Source organism: Rousettus aegyptiacus, unplaced genomic scaffold (assembly GCF_014176215.1).
Source record: "Rousettus aegyptiacus isolate mRouAeg1 unplaced genomic scaffold, mRouAeg1.p scaffold_m13_p_12, whole genome shotgun sequence".
NCBI lineage: Eukaryota > Metazoa > Chordata > Mammalia > Chiroptera > Pteropodidae > Rousettus > Rousettus aegyptiacus.
Genome location: NW_023416287.1, coordinates 1,991,052 through 2,008,668, shown reverse-complemented (window position 1 = coordinate 2,008,668; position 17,617 = coordinate 1,991,052). Strand labels below are relative to the sequence as shown.

Genomic DNA, 17,617 nt, shown 5'->3' with positions numbered 1-17,617 from the left:
GCATCATTTTCTAGATTGTTCTCCCTTTTCAGACGTAGATGTACTGAAAATGTCACTACAACACTCCGAGCCTGCCGCACGCCTCCCAGTCCGCTCCCTGCCTTCTACCCAGTGTGGTGGCCCCCGGTGTGGCACAAAGCACAGTGTCAGGACCCACAGAACATCTCACCCCGACTTCGACATTTCAAGTTAGATTTGTCGCCGGTACGTTATTTTGCTCCGTTAGTTGTTTATTCGTAGCATTTACGATTCCTTCCATTCTTACTTCAGCTTTTAACTTGGTAGGTTAAGGGACATAGAAATAAGTACGGATTCATGTCCAGTAACTACTGTGACTAGTTAGCTGCTCAGAGGTGGTGGTGACAGTGGCTACGAGAGACACCTCGAGCAGCTGTGCAGCTTCCCACTGGGCCCCGAGCTCAGAGTTGGCAGAGTTCATCGCCGTAGACTGTCAGCCACAGTCTCCAGCCAATCAGAGGGCCCCTGGGCATTCTCGGTGCCGGGACTTGGTGGCGTGTAGGTCTCTGCGGTAATGCCTGAGAGGCTGGTATTGAAGTTTCTGCCTGGCTGTACTAATAATGCAAAATTTTTTCTCTTCCACTGCCTGGCTGTACTAATAATGCAAACTTTTTTCTCTTCCATGTCCTTGTGTTCTTCTGGAAAAGTTTACAACTCGATTTGGTTGAGGAAATGCGGTAAACCTGCAGCCACGTGGTGTTAAATTGTGATCCAGGTAAGAAATAGAAATTGTTAGCTACAGGATCATTATTTTTAATATGTTTGACATAGAAAAAACTTTTAGCTATATTAGTTGATTAATAATCTTTAGCCCCTGCTAAGGCAAAATTGATTTAGATCACTATTTGTGTTAAATAGTAAGATAAATTGAGGGATTCAGTTGTCTTGCAAACTACAGCTCAGACCAAATCTGATCCACCTTTTTTTTAATGGCCTGCAAGCTGGGAATGGTCTTGCATTTTTAAATGGCCATATTTGCCATGTTTATACAAGTACTCGCATGATACCTTTTGACACAAAAGCCTTAAGCGTTTACTGTATGGCCACTTTGCCCACTTCTGCTCTAAAATTTTTTAAGTTTAAATGTATAATAGAAAATGTTAAAAATGAATCACACAGAACTCACAGCTAAATTTTGCCTATAAATAAGCTTTAAAAAATTTAAATCAGATCTGCTCTGAATTTCAACACTTAAAAAAAATCTGCGGCTGTGAATTCGCCCTGAGCACTGCTTTCGCTGGATCGCCGGTTTCCGTGTGTCGCGTTTCCGTTCGTCCCGAAGCATTTCCCAGTTTCCCTAGCATTTCCCAGCTCTCCGAGCTAGTGGGTAAAGCCGGAGAGAGGAGGTTTCTTCTTTGACCCATTGGTTGTTTAGGAGTTATCACTGGAGAGTTTTGAGTAAGGGCGTGGCACGGTACGATTTGTGATCTGGCAAGAACAGACTGGCTAAGCTGTGGAAAGGCGCGTGTGATGCTGGAGGCCGCTGCAGCATCATGAGAAATGCTGCTGACCCTGCCAGCGGCGGTGACGGTGGGAGGGATGGAAAGGTACAGGTGGGACGTGTTTTGGTAGTAAAATCTGCAGGGCTTGTTGATCAAGTACCTGGCCAAAGGAAAGAGAAATTAGGAATTGCTTCCGGGTTTTGGCCTGAGAGATTGGGTGAGTTAATTGGCATTTCCTGAGAAGGAAGGACAGGTTCAGTATTTCTTTGGCGATGAGAAAGGATGCTGAGGGAGGGCAATGGAGGTCATTCTGGGAGGCGAGCGGCTCATCAGCGCCATCAGTGGAACAGTGACGTCCAAGGCCAGAGCTTTGCTGTTTGGAGTCGCCAACGTAAAGACGGTGATGCTGTAAAACCAAACAATCACGCGAGGAGAAGGTGACCGACTCGGGGCGAGCCCTGTATCGAGGTGGGAGGGAAGCCAGGAAAGAGACGCAGCCCGGCGAGGTCGGAGGGCGCCGAGAAGCCGCGTAAGGAGAGGGAGGTGAGTTTAGGTGACGTTGGCGAAAGCGGTCTTGGGGAACTCGCAGAGACAGATGCGGGACTGCGGGGGGCGGGCGGCGGCCGCAGAGGTTCAGTGTGGAGGAGCGTGGGCCGAGCGCGCCGGGGCAGAGGGGTCAGACACAGGAGGGCCCAGGGCACTCGGAGGCCGACTGTCCTGAGACAGAGGCGCCCCTGCCAGGGGGACGCGTGAGAAATCACAATGCGGGATCGATGCGGGTGGCGTGTTGGATTTCAGGGAGAAGAGACGAGGCAGGGAGGAGGCGACGCCATCGGCTGACGGGTATCGCCATCCAGGGCTCTGGAACTGGCGCCGCTGAGCCAGGCCGAGCGGCTGTTTGGAAGGTCAAGCTTGACGACATTTCTCCGGTGGCGTTCGGGGCGCGGAATGAGGCGTCCGAGCTAGGGGGTAAAGCTGGAGAGAGGATCTTATTCTGGACTGAGTATTGGAGAGGGGCCGGGCGGCGTGCTGGGGGAGGCCGCTCGAGACCGCGCCAGGAAGCCCGCTGGCCAGGGGGGGCGGGGCGACCAGAACGCTGGCGACGGAGGTTCAGAGCGGATGACGACGCCGTGGGAGGAAGGTCTGGGAGAGCGGGGAGCGTTCCAGAAGTCTCGCAGGGCAACACGGAGTTGCGACTTCTGAGAGGTAGCTGAGATCAGCGCTGTCACTGGAGAAACAGAACTTGTAGTGACGAGGCCACGGGCAGGGCTCAGAGCGCTGTCGCCGTCGGGCAGGCGAGCTGCCTCCCGGTCCACTTCGGATGGCTGATGAACCCCAGGTTCAAAAACAGGAAGATGACGTAGACAATTTTCTATTTATTCAAGTGACAGCATTTATGTTAGCTTCAATATAACACAAATATATTTTTATCAATTAATCTAGCAAATTATTACAACACATAGGAGCTTAATACTCAGTAACTCAAAACCGCCTGCTACGAGTTGAGACCTACTACCTCAGGCCACATGTGCCCTCTGATACTGGAGCCATAATTGAATAAATATACTCTCCAATTAATAACTCAGGTAAACATTTTAAAGCAGACTTCTAAGTGAGGCTAAACTTTTCTGGTAGATATTCTAAACTAGTACACAATTTTTAATACTTCTTTAAACTATATTCATTTAAAACTTTTTATATGATAAAGTTTAGTTTGATAAACTACTTTTGTAAGTATAGTTAACACAGTAATATTTGTCGCAAATATCGCTACAAAACTTGGATCCCGAAACAATCTCAAAAACGAGTGGCGTGGCGCAGACAGCGTGTTTGGGCGTCACGTCCCCAGGGCAAAGAGACTTTCCCAGCTGCAGAGGGGTCGGATGAAACTCGGTAACTCGAGTCACATGCTAACGTTCGTTTCGTGAGCCATGAAGAGTGACAGCAGCCCTCTGCGCACGGTAAGCAGCTCTTCTTCTTGCTATGGCCAAGAAAAGTGTTAAATTATTGTAAAAGCATCAAATGAAATAGAAAAAAGTTAATAGGGATTCACTTTAAAACCGCCCTCCCCCAAAGACATGGTGTATCGGCACGCATGCTAAGCCCATGGGGTGGTCTAGACAGAAGACCCTCAGTCTTTTAAACCCGGAATCAATGAAATTTTGATTTAAAGGAAGAAAGTGAACTGCAGTCTAGAAGAGTCTCAGCAAGGCTCGGCCTCGCGTGCTCGTCTGCCGCTCACCCCGCATACTCCGCTGCTTCAGCACACGGGGGCGCTGAGCCCACAGCGGTACAAGGACACGCCCCACCGCCAACCGGAAAGCACCCCCAACCGGAAAGTCCAACTTGATCTCCAAGTCCCTGACTCCCTTTCTGGAGAAGGTGCAGCGCAGGGCGACCATTCTGCTAGCTCCTTTTTAAATTTGCAAATTGATTTTTTTCTCTAGGAGGGACTCATTTAAACCACTATTTTACTATCAATTGAAATAAATGAAAGTCACTGGGTGAAAACTGCCCCTTCTCAGTCCAAGGAGAAGAAAACCCTGGGAAGGGGTTTCCCGTGCCGGACTCACCATCTCCTTGAGCAGCCTGGCTTGCAGCATGTTCATCTTTTCCTTCATGAAACACATCTGTAAGAAAATTTCCCCCGTGACCTTCACTATCAGAGATAGCTTAGACTAACCAATGTTGAGAAATTCAATTGAAAAATATGAAATTCATACCTCAGATGTACAAATACTTTCTTCATGATCAGGGTTAAAGAAGACATTTTTGTCCAATGAAGCTTTCAAGACGCGAAGCCTAACAAAATTAAGTTACCTTTGTGTTTATCAGGAATTCAAATTAAATGGCTAAAATATATATGAAAAAATTTTAACATCTTAATCTATAGATCCTAGTTATTATGTTATACTAACCTTTCCCGTTCATTCTTTTGATAAACAATGAACTTCTGAAATAGCTTCTCCCAAAAGTCCTAAATTTTAAAATACAAAAACTAGTCATACTGTAAAAATTCAAACAACAGAATTTACATTTTTATTATTTCTAAATAAATAACTTGGCTATGTACTAAAAATATTCCAGATGTCACATACTCTTTCAGGTAAAAATATTGGAAATAGAACCTCTCAAAGGTATTCATCAGTAAGTCTAATTTGTTTACATGACACTGACTAAAAATCTTTGAGGTTTTAAAATTATTTTTAAATTCTTAAAAACACAAACCGCAAATTCCTTCTCCAATTCTTTTAAAGACTGTGAATCTTTTTCCAATTTCTCCAGCTCCTCTATGATGCTGTCGTGGAATTTATCGAGTTTTTTGAGCCTATTAAAGAAACAATATAGTTGTTGCTGTTGTTTTAATACAGCATGTAGAACAGAGCGCGCAGAAGAGATTTTTGTTACACACCTGTATTCGTGAATCTTATGGTTCATTGCTTTCAGGTGGTGTTGAGCCGTCTTCCAGGAGTGATTATTAAAATACTCAATCAATTTTTGGCGGAGCTGAAAAAAATTTATTATTTACAAAATAATAATCTACCCAAGACTATATTAGAAACAAAGCCTTTTCCATGAAATGCAAATGACTAAGAACAGAGAAGTAAAGAGTTAAGACTCGGTGCAGCGTGAAGAGTCAGAGCAGTGGCCCCGACGAGGGGCTGAGCCGGTAACTGGTTTCGGCAGGACGCCACACGCTGCAGTGTTTTTTAAAGATGCCAGTGATTGTAATTCTCTCTGGGAACACAGCCTAAGTGATACTCAGAATTCTTTATCATCATTTTTCACAAAACATACATTCGCATAACCAAATGAGGGCTTCTCTGTTTAGCCTAGGTCAACCGTGGATAAAACATGCAGAATCGTAAACACTCTCAGATATTACCTCTGAACAGAAGAAGGAGGCAGGGAAGAGACAGGGCTGGTAACCGGTGCAGAAAAATGTTTAACAGGCGGGCAAAAAGAACCAGTGTAAAGCCAGGCACGCGAGGGGAGGGACGGGTGGAGAAAACTTTCAGGAAGTGCTCTCGCGAACGGAACCCGAACAGAACCACGTCGGAGCCGCAATGACGAAGGGCATGTCAGTGCGGAGCCGGTCCGGAAACGGCCTTCGCTGGGGCCCTCGTGAGCAGTCGGCTCCAGGAGATGGAAAAAGAGGCATGAAAAGAAAATGGTTCACACATAAAAAAAAATTAGAAAAATTAATAAGGAAAATAGGACGAAGAGCCCGTAGAAAAATAGAGATAATGCACAGAGTTGAGTAGAAAACCTTGCTCATGAGTGAGGCCTCACCCAGTGATCATTCCAGGTTTTCACCGGCACATGAGGAAAGTCAGGTACATGGCCGGGGGTTTTGTTGCCAAAGGATTAAAGAAGCTGACAGTTTGGTAGAAAGTGTGGCGTATTATCAGGTATGAGTCATAATTTAAAGAAAAACTCACATTGACTTTCCTTTTAAATTCCGTATTGAACTGCTCGTACACATCTACACCCGAAATGCCAGTTTCCTGGTTCTTTCCAGGAATAAAGTCGTCATTTGTTGATAATGGCGAGGTACTTTCAGACACTAAAAAAATGAAGACAAAGTTAAAATATGCATTATTACAGATTTAGCCTTGTCATGAGGCTGAAAACAAAGTCCTATTTTCATATTCTTTGTATAATCTAAGGACTATGGAATCAAAGACAGACCTCATCGTTTTTAATTTAAAAGTATTTTGATTTATGAAAAGCCCTGTGGCCTGGGTATTAAGGCAGTAGTAGTAACATTAAAGTGAAACATTTCTGGGTTAATTTTTACTGGGTTTTAGCTACCTCCACGTTATTAACCCAGGTATTAAGCTCATACTCCTGCAAAACTCATACAAGGCCATCAGCAATAGGATGAGGGACGTCTGTGGTGAAGGAGACTGCACCGCGGTAATGCACATGGCGCACTTTGCAACGAGGCATCATCCTTTGTGCACTTAACCAAAGCTGTCATTACAAAGGCGCTTGTTTTGAGTATGGAGTCATTCGAGACCTAAGAAACTGCCTTCCAAAATAACTGCACTTGGACACACGCAGGATGTCCCCACCTTTGTCCGTGTGGTCGTTTGCACCTTCGATTTTAGACTGCTTTCTGGCGAGCAAGGTCGCTCTCTTTTTCGCTTCCTTTTCCAATTCTGCTTCGTAGGCATCACTGACGTCATCGTCCATGTACATCCGTTTGCGATTCAGATGGAGCGTAGGGCCTGAGGGACAGATGAAAAACAGGGCTGTGGTCTGGATTTAAATTACCTCATATGCCCTTGCTTTTATGAACAAAGCCCTTGTTTCAGCTGTTTACATCGTTTTAGGCAACCATGCATTAATTCTATCTAGTTCCATATTTTCGTGAGGACATTAGGCAAATGGACTACTGGGATGACTTAAAATACCCGAATCGCCTTTAGGTGAAATTTAACAGCAGTATTTCAGCAATTAATTTCTGTTTTGAAGCAAGGTTCTGACCACACACCTGATATGTGAGCGGAGTCCCGGGGTGCGCCGTGCCACACTCTCTCTCTTCCTTCACTGGACATGGACAGTGGGGATGCTGAACGACTTTCCTAAATTGCACATCAGAAATCGGAAAAGAACACCTAAGCACTCTTAGATTCACTGTATCATCTTTCTCTAACCCTCAGGCCAGTAAACTGCAAATGCTGTCCATGCTTTTTTCAGATTTTTCTATCCCTTCCTTTTCACCTCTGACACTACTGTGCATTAATCTAAATTCTTAGGTTAACATCAATCTTAAATTGTAGCGATACTTTTGAGCTGGACTTTGAATACTCCTGCTCTTTAATTCTTCCTTATTAAGATTCTGATTTGAGTCAGAAAATGGGAAATAAAACCGTAGTAAATAAAAGTCTAATCTCTTCTTTCAAGCTATATCTTTAAGACATTTTTTCCAACTTTTTTTTTTTTTTTTTTTACTGTTTTGAAACACAGGTTTCTTTCTTCCCTTTTCATGAAAATGCATGTCCACTTCCAGCTCCCGGAGATCCCTGTCCTTTCCCCACTTAGTCTGTGCGCGCCCACCCTCCCACTTAGGTCAAGGTCGAATCCCCACCCGCTCCAAGGTGTAAAGTTTTGTCTTGACTTTCTGTACTTTAAGGATTAAAATATTTTTGTGGATGGACTTTTATAGTGGTAAAAAGCTCAACCGAATTCCTAGATAACCATGAAACCAGAAAGGTCTAGTTATAAACATACGAGTCAGGAGTTTAGCAGCTAAAGCCTCATCATTTAAGATGTTAATATTTCTGATTTTAAAATTTAAACTTTTTCTATGATCAAATCATCCCACACATTTCAAACAGCAGATGTGCTGGTAATAACAGTTGAAAAATATTAAAGTATTATAATCATTATTAAAGGCCAGTAATCAATTATCGACCATATTTAAGGAAAGTCTGAAGGCTTTACTATCATATAACTAACTCCCTTTGTTATGATTTTCATTAATATTTGAGGTTCAGTTTCCATAAACTGCTTTTCAGAACTGTAACTGCATACATTTGAATAAGCTGTTGCAATTTCGTGTTTGTGTAAGTACCCCAGAATTTACATTTTTTTCCATTCATAATAGCATTCTTAATTGGAATATGCCTGAACAAGACATAAAGAAACCCAAAGAAAGTAAAAAGTTATTTAAAAGCAAAAAATTAAACCAAGAAAACAAATTTTTTCCAACACAGCACAAAGGAAATCCATCAAACACTTGGGAATTGATCTAATGAACATAAGTTTCTCTGTGGAAGATCTGGCACAACTTTGTTGGAAATAAGACTAAAAAGTAGAGAAAAACGAAGTATGTGGATGAGAAAGCTCAGTATCGATGTTGGGAAACCATAATTCTTCCCTCGCACGAACTAGTTCTAAAACTAATATGGACAATCAAGGCCAAGAGGACGCCACAAAGAGACAGGGTCCAGGGGACTAAGGGTGCGGGAGCAACTCTGACGGAGGGCCGTGGGCTCACAGTCCAGCGGGAAACCGCCCTGCACACTGCAGTCTGCGGAGACGGAGGGGCCTGCGAAGGTGCCTCGGGGACTCGCGGGGAGAGGCTGGGCAGGCGACGGTTTAGGTCGCCTCGCTGCTTTAAACAGCCTGGTTCCACTTTATCTGTTTCGCACATTGGAGATTTCGCCTAAGAATTTGTTTGAAAAATGTGGTCTGTGAAGACTACTGGTCAAACAGAATAAAAGGACCTTAGAGCCCAGAAGCGACAAGTGCGAAGCGGCAGGCTGGAGGGCTGGTTTTACCAGAGGTTTCTGGATCCTGGAGACAGGGGCTCTGCGCCGTCATTAAGTCCATCTGTGTGCAGGGGTAGCACACATCAAGAGATAATATGTTTGAGCATTTACTATGTATCAGATAGCATGCTTTACATATCAGCCTAATTTTTCACAGCCCCATTTTACAGATGAGAAAACTGAGGTGCAGAGAGTCATTAACTTGTGAAATGTTCCATAGCAAACAGTGCGGCCAAGATTTAAATGCAGTTCTGCCTGACTCGGAACGTGGAACTATACCTAGTTATTGGGAACTACGTTATCTTGGCAATCTGTTCTGTAACTTTATTACTATTTCGAAATTCTCCATCAGTACAACCCAACCTGGAAAAAACGGCGGGGGCGGGGGGGGGGGGTTGTTAAACTGGTACCAAAGTATCCACAGCTTAAAAAAATATATATAAAACTACTCCTTGTAGACATTACAGGTATCTCTCTCACTTTGCTCCATAATCTAGTTCTATCTCTAATGTCTTTTTTTAAAGATTTTTGAGCGTATCTACATATTTTATTAATACTAGATAGAATTCATAAAAGAGGAATTTTTAAATATATCAAACTTGTTAATACACTATTTACTGGTTTTAGAGTTCCTCACAGAACTCTAAAGCAAATGCTATCGTCATACTTTTGGTAACTCCATTTTTGTCAGTTTGCTTTGTCAGCTTGTGATTTAGTAGCTAAAAGCTTTGAGTTATGGTAAAATCGGAAGGTGCCTGAGCCGCAGGAAGAAGCCTGTCCACGTGCAGACACGTGCGCAGGGCCGCCTCCACGGGCTCTTTTACCTGTCGGGTTCCTCTTGTCCTCAGGACCAAAGACAAAACCTTAAGCTAAGCAGACCATGTAGACTTGATTAAGATTTGATGCAAATGATTTAGCCTCTTCGACTATATCTGATTAAGGAAAAATATGTAAGCTTACCAAAACGAATGACTGTGGAATTGGCGAGAAACTTTCTCTTGCACGTAGTAAATTTCTCTCGCTGTTTTTGGTTGACTCTCGTGGACCTCCGACTTCATAGTCACTGTTCAAGGATTCAGGCGATGAAGTGTTTGGGTAAGGCGATACAGATTTTGTCACGCAGTCATAATCCTGAGTAAAATCCCCTTCTGTTATTTTCTCTATACCTATATTGCCTCATGAGACAAAAAGGAGACGGCAGGTGTTATTGCTGACGTCTGCTTTAGCAGTGGTATGATTAATTTCAATTCTAAGAATCTAATAATTTATCAAACCTGCAAATCTTAGCTATATTTAAAAAGAATAAACTTTTGATAAACCAAGACCAAATTGTTTTCAATATTTTATAAGACTGAAAAATATTAACGGCTCAATTTAAAATGCAATCGCAACCGCGCGAACTTTCAAAGCAATTTCAAATGGAGCCGCCTAGCGTGCGAGCCGCGCGGGAGCGACCAGCCTGTCGTGGCTTGGACCAGCAGCGCCGTGTTGCCCAGCAGGCAGGGCCGGAAAGGGCCTGGAAAGCCGTTCGCCCTGAACCTTCTTCACGTGTAACTGAGGACATCCACGGCTGATCTCAGTTTTAGTATAAACGAATTCTTAAGAGTTTTTAGATCAATTCAGGGCATGAGCATCTGTCTCCTGAGCACGTGGTTATGAGATGACAGTGGTCCCAAGCATTATGAAAATACTCTAGACAAGAACGAAATAGCTGCTTGAGACTATATATGTTAACCAATTTAAGTCTCGAATTTTAACTGAATTATAGACACTCAGAAAGGCTTTAAAATAGCCTTAAAAAGAACTGAAAGACATAAAACGCGCAAACACGAAAAACTAGCGTCACAGTAACACTGCTCCCAAGTCCGCTCAGCAAAGATTAAGTTCAGAGCATCAACGAGTTTAAAAGAAACTCTGGCTCCCCATACCCTTAATCGCTCCCCTAAAATTTAGTCTTTAAATTACATTTTCACATGATTAGTTATAATAGGACACTATTAAATATTCAACTAGAGAAAAAGATACTGACATCTCATGACTTCTATGGATGAGGAACTCCCAGCCAAAGACACGGGAGAGAAGTCCAGGCTGTCACCTCGTCTGGTGTCTTTCGGGAGGGGCGAGAGGGTCCATTCTTTGGACGCAGCCTCTTTCTGCAGGTTGGCGGAGACGGCGTTCGGCTCTTTCCTCGACAGCTTCCTGGTTTTGCTTCTGGGTTGGATATTCTCCTCCTAAACATATTGATAACTTACACAGTACACCAGAATACAAGGAACTCACGCTTGGGCATGTGAAGCAATTTAAATTACATTGAAATATTTATGAAATGTCACATTACTACGTACAAGCATAGCGGGAGCCACAGAACAGTGGAAGGCTTTCCAACGTACTAACAGATGTGACAGATCCCTAGGGGGACATCAAACGTGCATGAGACATGACTGAGACACTCCGAGGGTTCAAAGGAGATGCTGCTCGGCGCGGGGAGGCCGGAGGCCTCCTGGGTTTCACGGCTCAGGGCTGCGAAGGCGGCATGAGGAGGCGTGCCGAGTGCGTGCAGGACTGCTGACGCGGACACGGGTCCCGTCCGGGAGCACAGGTTATTCTGTGACAGCTCTGGGGACATTCTGGGGAGAGGGGAAACAAGCTCGGAATGCGTCCTGAGGCCTCGAGTGTCCAAGTAAATGGAGACAGTCAGGGCGGTGAGGGGGACGGCCTGGGGAGGCTCGGCTGCCTGCACAGAGCAGGTTCAAGGAGGGTGCGGGACACGGACGTAAGCGACGAAGGCCCCGCCATCCTCCCAGAAGAGGTGCAGGGTCCAAACGGGAGGTGGAGCGTGATGGCGTCGAAGCAGCAGTAACAGGCGGAGACCTACCTTCGGGGCCAGACTTTTGGGGCCAGACTTTCAGGGCTGACACCTTTGCTTTACCATTTCCTGGCTCTGTGACTTGGGCAAGTTCCTTCATCTCTCTGAGCCTCAATTTTCTCATTTAGAAAATGAGGTGTCAATGGTAGTAACAGTCAGCTATAGCACTTATGAGATTTTAAGAAGTTAAATCTTTCAAGTATAGATGCTCCTCGCTTTACAGTGGGGTTATATCCCGATAAACACATTGTAAACTGAAATATTGTTAAGTCTGAGATGCATTTGTTACATCTAACCTATCAAACATCATAGCTCAGTCTGACTGCCTTAAATGTGCTTAGAGCTCAATATCCAAAAACAAACAAACAAACAAACCAAACGGCAGCGCGGTACACTGCAGGGTACTGACTGCTGGCCCTGGTGACCGCGTGAGAATGGGGAGCAGTGGCCACGGGCCTGCATCGCGAGCACAGCCCATCGCGTACTGCTAACCTGGGAAGAGATCAAAACTCGAAATTTGAAGTACACTTTTTACTGAATGTGTACTGGTTTTGCACCATCATAAAGGAAAAAAATTCTAAGTTGAACCCACCGTAAATCAAGGACTGTCTGCACCAAGAAGAGCACCTGGCGCGTTATAAACGCGATGTATTTTTTAACTTTGCTGAAAAAGCTTTCAAGTGCGGGTGGGTAGGGACGTGTGCGTAACATTACAGGACTGAAGGAAGAAGCTGGGGACGGACCGAGATGGAGCAGTGCATGGGAAGACCCCAGACCCTCTATTTCGGCTTTCAATCGAGAGAGATCCAGTTTCCCAGCAGTCTGTATTTCCTGAAGCATAATTTTGGAAAGATCAAGTACTTCTCTAATTCCACGATATTATCTTAAAGTTATAATTTTACTAGAATCAAACATCTGTTTTGTAACATTACTGCCAACTTATTACATATTTTAACATTATATTGCCTAAGGATTAATTTTTAGAATTATATGTTTTCTCATGCAGAAGGGTAAGTCTTTGTAAAAAGTGGCAAAATAAATGACATTTTTACAAAAATATTTTCCATACTTAGTATTTAAGAGGCTTTTAGAAATTAGTACTCTGAATTATTTCTATTTACCTTTTCTAGCAATTTCTCTTTCAATGAATATGAAACTTCTTGTTCACTTTCTGATTCCGAATTTGAGAGATCTTTGTAATTTTTTTTGGTGTTTGCCGCTCTTCGTGGAAGTCTGGTCCTCCCGTCTGGGACTGTCTCATCTGCTTTTTTGGTAGTGTTTTTACCGGGTGTCTTTAGAAGAAGAAAAATTCCTGAATATTATTAAGTCAGTATGTCATACCAGAAATGCAAGCTATTTGCTCTAAAATGTGAACTGTGATAAGACCTAGATAAAATAATTGTAGAACCAAAAAGATTCCTAATATTTAAAAATGACTGGAGAGAGAGGAAAAAAAGACTGAAATATAATGGAATATTACTTAACCATAAAAAGAATGCACTCTTGACATTTGTGACAACATGGTTGGACCTAGAGAGTATTATCTTAGGTGAAATAAGTTTGACAGAGAAAGACAAAAACCATGTGATTTGGATTATATGTGGAACCTCAAAAACAAAACTAAAGAACAAACAAAATGAAACAAACAAACTCAGATACAGAAAACGAACTGCTGGCTGCCAGAGGGGAGGTAGGTGAGGACCAGGGCAGAAAAGAAGATGGAGATTAAGAAGCATGAGAGTCTAGTTATATATTTTTAAAAAGACTAGATTTTATCTTTTCATTCCAAATATCTTTTCTATCACCTTTTAATCCCTATCTTTAAAGCTCTGAGAGGCCTGCTGTATATTACCTAACTTCAGTCAAAGAGAGAAAGAGGACAAGAGATATCAAAAATATGTCAACACAGAACAAAATGGACCTAAAAGAGGCTAACACATTCTAAAAGGCAGAAGGGAGGAGTAAGTGTGCAAAACTGGAACAATTACAGGAACGAGTAACTGGTAAGGATAAAATTATGAGATGACAATTTTTTTTTTCATGACAAGGAGAAAAGTAATTTTAAAGGGATGTTTGAACATAAATCCTCTGGTTTTACCATTTTAGACCTTGGTTGTCCCCTTTCCAAAGGTGGTCCTGCAATTCAAGAAAATAAGGTTAAAATTTTCAAATAGATAAGAAATGGCATTAAAATTTATTTAAATGTTTCTGCATGTAAGTTAAAATTATTAAAATTGTATCTTTAAAGTCACGGATAATTTAAAATTCAAGACGACTTGAGGCTAAATTGACATAACTTTTACAGCATAGTGTTTGTATGTTCTCGATTACTAATTCCCCTTCTCATGTTATATTACAAAAATTTTTAAACATACAAGAGAACATGTAACATAAGGTATGAAGTTAACACTGAGTCTCTACCACCACATTAAGAACTAGATTGTGTATAATGTCGAATCTACTTATATGTACTCTAATGTCTCCTGCTGAAAGGTAATCACCGTCCTGAAATCTGTTTCTCATTCACTTGATGTTAAAAAACTTTATAAAATACAATCATGTCATATGTAATATCCTATGATTTGCATTTTCACCCATAGTTCGTTATGTTTCTAAGATTTACCCATATTACTGAGAGTAGCTTTAATCCTTATTCCCTTTTTTGCCTTTCAAGCACAAATCCAAATTCCTAAATATTCTCTGAGGTCTAAGAAGTGGGATGATCCAAACGAAGGAAGCAATGATACTCTGGAGGGCCGGTCTCTCAGTCCTGGCAATCAGGTGGCTAAGACATATTGATTTGTTGTCATTCAGCCATTTAAACAAAACAATTCACTCAGTTCAATTTTCAAGGTATTTATTGATTATAGTGTTTGTTCTAACTTCTCGTGCCCTCCCGAGATCTCTTATCTTCTACTTTAAGTTATGAATGTCTTTATTTGTACAGCTCCCTAGCAGACTATAAGCCTCCTGAGAGCATGTGAATCTCGTTTCAACTTCGCTTCTAAAGCATGGCCTCGAAGGCCGCCACGACTAGATGCAGCTGCATCTTCCAGCACTTCCCGCGGTCCGATCTACGTGCTGACCCCAGCGAGGCCGCACTCCACAGGGCACTACTAGTTATTTTTATCCTGAAATAAAAGTTGGTTCTCTTAAATATAAATCTAACAGCTCAGGATTACATTAGGTCTTCTTTTAAAAATTAAATGTATAGAATCTTCGCATTTTAGTAAACATGAAATTGAGGTTAAGCGATGAAAGGGGCCACTCCGTCTCGCCAGACACTCGTACTTCGAAGTAACATCCAACGACTTCGAGAGATTCGCTAAAGAGAAACCATGTGCTGGGGAAACGTAAGATTTAGGCAAAAGTATTTCTGCAAGAAAACTGTTTTCGATATATTTTTATTTCATCTATATGAATTCCTAAAAAGTGTATCTGTTGGGTGTGGCAGAGAATGGGATGTCGTCTAAGCTTTGATTCTGTTTTGAGTGTGGAGCTCATGAGTACTTATTCACAATAAATGCCTAGTAACTAAATGATAGCCATGAATCGCCAAATGAGAGCAGATCACGAACCAAAGATTATGATAAATCATATTGTGTCCTAAGATCCTGTTTTAAGAAACCAATCGAAATATAACCCTGTTACCAAAAATAAAGCAAAAAGCCAAACCACCATAGTGTTTTTGTGTACTTGCTTTTTTACTCTTTTCTGTTCCTAAGGGTATATAATGAAAATTACTATCTAGATACAAAAATATACTTATTAACCGACAAAGCATTTTATGTAATTAAAATGGTAAAATCATTTGCAACATTTCTCTGCATAGTGATTTCTTACTTGATTTCCCACGTCTCTGTTTCTTCGCAGTTTTATTTCTGCTGTAGTCTAGTAGCTGTGGTTTTGATTTTGGTTCTCTTAGCCAGCTAATATCGGTCTTGCTGTCATCAAATCTGTATTCTGTGTCAGTATCACTAAAGAGATTTTTCTTTCTATGATCTGTAACAGTCTATTAAAAAAAGAATCCTTGTAATAGATGAAGAAATGTAACTTATGCAAGGTAAGTTAAGCCAAAAAAAAATTAAAAACCCTACCCCTCAAAAACCAGAAAAAAACAGAAAAACGAAGTTCTTCTTTCTTTAGCACACTACTCTACCTGGCATTAAGGACTTATCCAAGAAGGTCACCTGGAAATCCCGATCAGAGATCAAGATTTGTTGTCAGTATTGTTCATTTAAAAAGTGAAATCAAAACAGCTTACTTCCTTAGAGACATAACCTAATTCCATCAAAGAACGTGACTAAAGTTGTCACATCTATTACTGAATGATTACAAATAGCTCAGAGACCATAAGAAAAGTCATAACGGGAACCTGGATAATCTGAGGGGAAAAATGATCCAGTCATTTTTGTCTTCCAGTTGTGATAACCTTTGGCATTAAAAAATTATTAAAAGAAATACTGGTTTTAATAGGCACATCAGGATATTATAACTTACTCTTTTATCTTTTGTTTTGAGAGGAGTTTCAAGTTCATCCTGAGTCTTTAAACCTACCCTTAAACAAAAATATGCATTAATTGTAATTAATTTTAAGTCCTTGTTTTCTTAAGGGCTTAGTGGCAGCATGGACTGAACAGCCAGACCCAGGTTTTCAGCCTTTTACTCTTGTGCTCATTCACTGTGTAATTCTGGCCAAATGACTTATCGTCCGACCTCAGTTAATTATGAAATAACAAGGTTAGATGAAAGTGCTGCTAAGGCCTTTCGGCTTTATCATCTTAGATGCGCAACCAATAATAGCAGCGCACAGAATATGCATTTTGGTTTTAGAAGGACAGTTGACCTTTGAACAGTATGAGTTAGAACTGCACAGGTCCACCTATACGTGGATTAATTTTGATAAATATTGTCAATGTATTTTCTCTTATGATTTTCTTAAAGTAAGCTAGAGGGAAAAAATGTTATTAAGTATATATAATATATGTGACATATAAAATATGTTAATCAACTGTTATCAGTAAGACTTCCAGGTAAACAGTAGGCCACTGGTAATTAAGTTTGGGGGAATCAAAAGTTATATACAAATTTTCAACTCCACAGGTGGTCAGCGCCCCTAACCTCCACAATGTTCAAAAGTCAACTACGAAGGCTGAAATAGTAAAATCATAATGGAAATAATCATGACAGTAGCATTTTTAGTCATTCTTCCCATATGTTAAAAACTCTCAAACTGGGAGGAAATATTTAAGAAAAAGATCCCTCTAATTATAATAAAAACACCTACAGTTTTATTGAATTACCCACGGAGGCTTCTCTAGCTGTAGCTTGAAATTCTTGGATCTATATTGTAAAGAAACATTAGAAATGTTTTTTCTTAGTGCCATAATGGTAAACAGAAACAAGAAATAAACAAAACCAAATTTCTACCACCTCACGTAGTCATAAGAAAACTAGCACTGTAAAATATACTAAAATAAGTGTTTAAAATGTTTAAAGCAATTTTTAAAAATTTTTAATTGTTGCATCAATAAGGAAAGTGATTTTTCTTTACTTCAGTCCAAAGTATCTGAAAGGAAACTAAATATACTTAGGTATATTTAGTACCAAATAAACTTTAAAATATTTAAAAATATATGGAAGGAGTCTAGACTTTGGGCGGTGAGCACACAAGGGAGAATAAAGATGCATTACAAAGCTGTACGCCTGAAATTTATGTTAACCAATGTTACCTCACTAAATGTAATAAAAGATAGTATATTTTAAAATACTTTAAAGCATACCTAGAAGCAGATAGAAATTTAAAAAACTCTACTAACTACAGGGTAAATACGAAATAAAAACTAAATAACTAAATACAGAATAACTGATTTCTAGCTTACCCCAAGTTTTATAATAGGTTCATCAGCGCCATTCAAATTAAAATTGTAGACATCATTCCTATAAAAAAAAAGAGAAATATTAACTCCGATTATACAATCAATTTTCTTCAAATATGAAGACAATTA

General features: G+C 41.1%; 2 protein-coding genes across 4 annotated transcripts in view; one reads left to right on the top strand and one right to left on the bottom strand.

Annotated features, from left to right (window-relative positions):
* Window positions 1-14,849, top strand: part of PHACTR3 (phosphatase and actin regulator 3) — a 112,822-nt gene extending 97,973 nt beyond the window's left edge. The window contains exons 15-19 of the mRNA XM_036229221.1: window positions 33-204; window positions 666-733; window positions 13,437-13,612; window positions 14,284-14,462; window positions 14,557-14,849. The gene's annotated coding sequence lies outside the window, so the exon portion shown is untranslated. The remainder of the gene's footprint in view (window positions 1-32; window positions 205-665; window positions 734-13,436; window positions 13,613-14,283; window positions 14,463-14,556) is intronic.
* Window positions 2,817-17,617, bottom strand: part of SYCP2 (synaptonemal complex protein 2) — a 52,619-nt gene continuing 37,818 nt past the window's right edge. For 2 of the 3 annotated variants that reach the window (XM_036229219.1, XM_036229220.1), the window contains 17 exons: window positions 17,492-17,549; window positions 16,897-16,952; window positions 16,110-16,167; window positions 15,453-15,621; window positions 13,708-13,745; window positions 12,731-12,901; window positions 10,773-10,974; window positions 9,704-9,918; window positions 6,961-7,051; window positions 6,539-6,694; window positions 5,903-6,027; window positions 4,873-4,967; window positions 4,689-4,788; window positions 4,379-4,437; window positions 4,184-4,262; window positions 4,034-4,090; window positions 2,817-3,441 (listed from right to left, as the gene is read on the bottom strand). In XM_036229219.1, coding sequence (XP_036085112.1) covers window positions 3,364-3,441; window positions 4,034-4,090; window positions 4,184-4,262; window positions 4,379-4,437; window positions 4,689-4,788; window positions 4,873-4,967; window positions 5,903-6,027; window positions 6,539-6,694; window positions 6,961-7,051; window positions 9,704-9,918; window positions 10,773-10,974; window positions 12,731-12,901; window positions 13,708-13,745; window positions 15,453-15,621; window positions 16,110-16,167; window positions 16,897-16,952; window positions 17,492-17,549 — 1,807 coding nt within the window. In that variant the 3' untranslated portion in view covers window positions 2,817-3,363. The remainder of the gene's footprint in view (window positions 3,442-4,033; window positions 4,091-4,183; window positions 4,263-4,378; window positions 4,438-4,688; window positions 4,789-4,872; window positions 4,968-5,902; window positions 6,028-6,538; window positions 6,695-6,960; window positions 7,052-9,703; window positions 9,919-10,772; window positions 10,975-12,730; window positions 12,902-13,707; window positions 13,746-15,452; window positions 15,622-16,109; window positions 16,168-16,896; window positions 16,953-17,491; window positions 17,550-17,617) is intronic. The other variant, XM_016131687.2, reaches the window with a different exon arrangement.